The 4983-nt window shown below is 36.3% G+C and overlaps 1 protein-coding gene across 1 annotated transcript in view; it reads right to left on the reverse strand.

Moving 5' to 3' along the window:
- Nucleotides 1–618: 618 nt before the first annotated feature.
- prkcha (protein kinase C, eta, a) overlaps nt 619–4983 on the reverse strand; it is a 20041-nt gene continuing 15676 nt past the window's right edge. Inside the window, exons 11-14 of the mRNA XM_016469988.1 lie at nt 4819–4957; nt 3828–4016; nt 1949–2095; nt 619–1795 (exon numbers count right to left, since the gene is read on the reverse strand). Coding sequence (XP_016325474.1) covers nt 1550–1795; nt 1949–2095; nt 3828–4016; nt 4819–4957 — 721 coding nt within the window. The 3' untranslated portion in view covers nt 619–1549. The remainder of the gene's footprint in view (nt 1796–1948; nt 2096–3827; nt 4017–4818; nt 4958–4983) is intronic.

Genomic DNA, 4983 nt, shown 5'->3' on the forward strand with positions numbered 1-4983 from the left:
CTATGCATTTTGCCACCGTCTCCTGTGCTTATAACTCCTCTGTGTACAGACCATTATAAGATGTCATCCAAGAACCACAAGAGAGTGTCTTTGACCATACAAGGATTTCCATGTCCGCTACCCCCACATTGCCAAAGACTGTAAATGGCTCTAAGCGCATAAGATTGCACTCTGTGTTTGTTGGTCTTCAGGGTTGTAGTCTCCCACAGGAAAGTGGGCTGCTGATGTTGATTATCCAGGAAAACCTCCACTAGTGTAATTGGGGCTGAGCCAGACTTGTAAGGACAAGTTGCTCAATGGGACCTCCCATGACATCTCCCAAGTTTTTCTCACTCAACACCAAAGATCTGTTGCTAATCTTATTTGCCTCCATTCATCAGATGTAAGCATGATAAGGCAAATATCAATAGCCCAGTCTTGTAGGTTTTTTTTTTTTACTGAAACTAGCATAGAGAGAATCACTGATTTTAGTGGGTTCTATTGGCTTTTGTTGTGTCGCACCACTGGCGTCCAACATAGACATGGTGTGAACGCAACCCGATCTCATGAGAAAACTGTAACTATTTTGACACCAATTTGGCAAAATGTAACCAACTGCCATGAGAGCGTGGAAAAACATTTCAGCAAGGAATACTATAAACTGTATGTATTTGATAGTAATTACAAACTTAACTTGCATACTCCTACAGACAGAAAATTAATAATGGGAAATCAGTGCCAAATACGCACAGGCACAAAAGCATACACCAACAGATATATCACACTGCTCAGACTGAGAAGATCCAAATAAACACCATTAAAGAATGATGAGGATGAGGAAGAAGAATCACTGGCCTCAATATAAAGAATTGAAACTGGTCAACATCTCACCTGGGTGTGTTAGCCTTTAACCCCTCAGAACAACAGAGGGGGTACGGCTTTTGACGAAGTCACAGACAGAAAAGGTCTAAATGCAGAGAACACAATACTGCAACCTTTATCAACAATAAAATTCATCGAAAGATGCCAGAGTTTAATCATGGTTGAAATTCCGACCTGAAATGTAATAAACAAACGGCACAGATGTACACAGAAATGTCTTAAAATATTGTACAAAACTAGCGTCTCCATTTAAAAAACATTCTCATGAGTCTGATTTTCCTGGTTCCTTGACAGCAAAATGATTCTGACAGAATTAGTGATGTTTCTGCATGCCGTTTGGCTGTGTTAGACACAGCAAGTGCAGAGGATCAAATCAAGTTTCCTAAACATCTGGATATGAACACTGTTAAATCAGCTACAGTAGATATGGAACAGACAAGTTCATCTATTGATCAAATTTGAGTAAACTGCTGTCTTCCACGATGGAGTCTCATGGAGATCTTTGCATTTCACTCATGATGTGTCTCACACAAAAACAATTACACTATTGTTCTAAAGCATAAGCGTAGGCCAGAAGAATCTTATAGCTTAGGCACAGACCAAAAAGCTAGGCCATCGAAATGCACAACCAGTTTCAATACACCGATATTCAAATGTTTCTTTAGACTGCTCCTGAAAGTTTCCATTGTCACAATTCATTTGGTTCTACCACATCACGTAATCCTCCCGCATTCTGTTCCTTCATGGCATCACATGTTTCTTCCGCTCTGCTTTGCAAATCTGAAACCACTTTCAACAGTTCAGGGGAGGTAAAGGAGAAGTTATGGAACTCGTCCTGATTGATGGATGGGATGATGGAGTCATCGATGGGCGTAAGAGTAGGATCCTCTTGGGTGAAGTCTGGATCAAAGTTATTCACATCTTCTGCAGTTTTCTAGATTTTTTTTTAAATTTATACATATATGCATATATATATATATATATATATATATATATCACACACACACACACATTTCCATTTACAAAGAATTTGAATATATAATTATATACATACAGACTTATTTATTTAACATATTTTTAAACTCACAATTCTGGGCTTGAAAGGTGGTTCAAGCTCTCGCTGGTTAAGTTTGTCCCAGTCAATGCCAGTAAAAAATGGGTGACTGGTTACAGCGGTCTCTCCACCCTCTGCTGCCACACAACCCAGACGACGGGATGGATTCTTTGTCAGAAACTGAGAAAAATAAAACCAAAACATGATGTCATGCATATGTCTGTCAAACATTCATCTACTTTTACACGCAGAAAACTAATACACACCATATATATATCAGTTTACATTACTTCAAATTAATACACTAACAAAAATATGAAAGTGCCCAAAGGTATTGAATGTTGTGAATCCTATCAAATCTCCATAGAGAAATTAAACCTACAGTACGTCACGTCAATAATCAGACTCAGTTCCTATGAGAATGTGTATAACAACACGCAATCACTTGTGGGAGGATGTGTCGAGAGTATCAATGCGTGGTATCAAATTTAACCAAATCAGATTAAATCAAATCAAATCCAGCCCTCCTTCTATAACTGTTTAAAACACAAACATGCACATGTACACACAAATACACAGTCTCTCTGGGTAAATCTGACACCCATTAGGAAGCACAGCTGGCTACCATACCTCATCGACTCTGAACAACACTGACAAACTCGTTGTTTTGAGGGATTATCCAGTTTTACAGAAAAAAACAAGGGATGCACCAATTTTAAAATCCTGTCAGATAAGCCAATAGTTATGTTCATGTTATAGCCAATACTATAATTCCAAACTAATTTCTATAAATAAATAAAATACTAAAATCAATAATTTTAAATGTTCAATAAATGTTACAATTGAATTTAGGCATCACAATATTATAATACACATGAAAAATTGTTACAACGTAAAGTGTTTTTAAAGATTAATTTTACAAGAGTGTTATATAATAGCAAAAGTAATCTATATGTAAAAATATAGGGGGAATTTTCATGTATAATTAAATATCCAATAATGGCCGATGCTGATAAAAAAAAAGAAAAAAGAAAGCAATATTGGCAGATAACTGGTATGATATATTGTCTATTGTTTCTAACAATGGTTCGTGTATATTTCTGGTCTGTCTATGATAACACCACAGCTGTGCAACAGGACTGAGGTCTGCTATTCCAAAAATAGAAAGCTTTTGAGCCACTCTATTGATCTATTCTTTGACTGTTGTAGGTCAGTGTCATGTTGGATGACTCAGGTTTAAGGATTTCAGGTAAATATCATGAAATTCTGCTGTTGAATTTCCAGATTCAACTGGGAATTTATTGATCCTTCAATAACTGCACATTGCTATAAGGGGGGGAAAAAAATCATCTTCAGGATTATTACCGGTATACCACTATTCTTCACAGTGAAAGCAAACACTGTAGATTACAGGTCTATACACAGAGCAATGTTTCCGGGCAATGTTGCCAAGAGATGTTGCGTGGGCACTTCCCATTGAGAATGGGCAACAAATTTCTATCTGGATAAATTAGATCGTCGTGGGCCCTGTGTCTTACCTTGGTTGCACGTTGAAGGCAACATTGCTCAAAAAGTTCCCTGTGTATCATCACCATAAGAGCAGGGGGTTGTGTGCATGTGTACATTTGATGTGAAGGGTTTTATTTTTAGCTACAGTCATGTGGTAGCAGTGGATTGTGGATCGAGGCTAAATATAGTTATGTAAGAGAGGTGAAAAGCATGAGGAACAGAGAGAGATCAGATGGGAGGTATTTACTGTTTACTGATGTTCATTGTTGCATGAACTGACACTTTAATTCATACCATATGCCTCCCACCAATCAGGACATACAAGCAATCAATCACTGCTCCATTCAAGTCAATTCATGTCTGTATGACTCCAGGGCTCTTAAGCGAAAACTGAGCAGCTCACCCCTTTCAGTATGTCCACGGCATTTGTGCTAAGCCAGGACGTGTAGATGATCTCTTCAGTCAGGATGGACTCAAAAAGGTCATCCTCATTTTCTGCCTCAAAGGGGGCATGGCCAGATAACATCTCATACAGTAGCACACCGAGAGCCCACCAATCAACCGACGGCCCATACAGCATCTCCTGAAGGATCTATATTACCATATAAAAATTACATTTAGGACTGCTATCTTTCTCTCACACACACACACTTCCACACTGATCACACACTTCCATAGATTATCTTTTCACCTAAAACTAACAGACACCAATAGAAGCAGTTCATATCTACAATATTACTACAACATTGCTGAATATTATTCTATTATATATTTTGAAAAAAACACAGGCAAAAGAGGAGTTATTTTAGTATTATTTATATGCTATTATAGTACTTATTAAAATTTTGAATTAGCTTATATTTTCAACTTTCATTTTAATTTTTAATAATTTTGTTAAGTACAATTGTTAGTTTCTTTTTTATTTCTGTTTAGCTTTAAATTTATTAAAATATTTTTATTTAAAATTAATTCATTCTTAATTGTAATACTTCACCTTAATCTAAAAAAAAAGTTAATGGAAACATGGAATATAGAAATATTGCCTTGGCAACCAACTGAAATAAATTAAGTTTATCTAAAATGTAAATTTTATTTCCTTTTTTTATCTGATTGAACTGTAAATTAATGTATTAAATATTTGTAATAATTCATATTTTTATTTGTTATTAACATCAAAATCAAAAATTGATCCATTTCGGTGTTGAAACTAATAATTTCAGTGAATGTGACTGGAAGTTGGCAATATGGCAATGGTCATGCATTAAGTCAATCTGACACGATGTGAATGCAGCATAACACTTCTGATTCTTCTAGAATTTTGTGATGCATAATTTTGTGTGTATTTTAGACTGCCGTTGAGTGTGTGTTTGAATGGGGTGGAGTGTTTGAATCACCTCTGGAGCAATGTAATCTGGGGTTCCACAGAAGGTTCCTGTGACAACACCATCAAACATTCCCTCCTTACACATGCCAAAATCAGCCAGTTTACAATGACCATCCTTATCCAGCAGAACATTATCCAACTTCAGATCCCTGAAATAATACATATACACATATAA

The sequence above is a fragment of the Sinocyclocheilus anshuiensis genome, unplaced genomic scaffold (genome assembly GCF_001515605.1).
Source record: "Sinocyclocheilus anshuiensis isolate Anshui unplaced genomic scaffold, SAMN03320099.WGS_v1.1 scaffold1097, whole genome shotgun sequence".
Lineage (NCBI taxonomy): Eukaryota > Metazoa > Chordata > Actinopteri > Cypriniformes > Cyprinidae > Sinocyclocheilus > Sinocyclocheilus anshuiensis.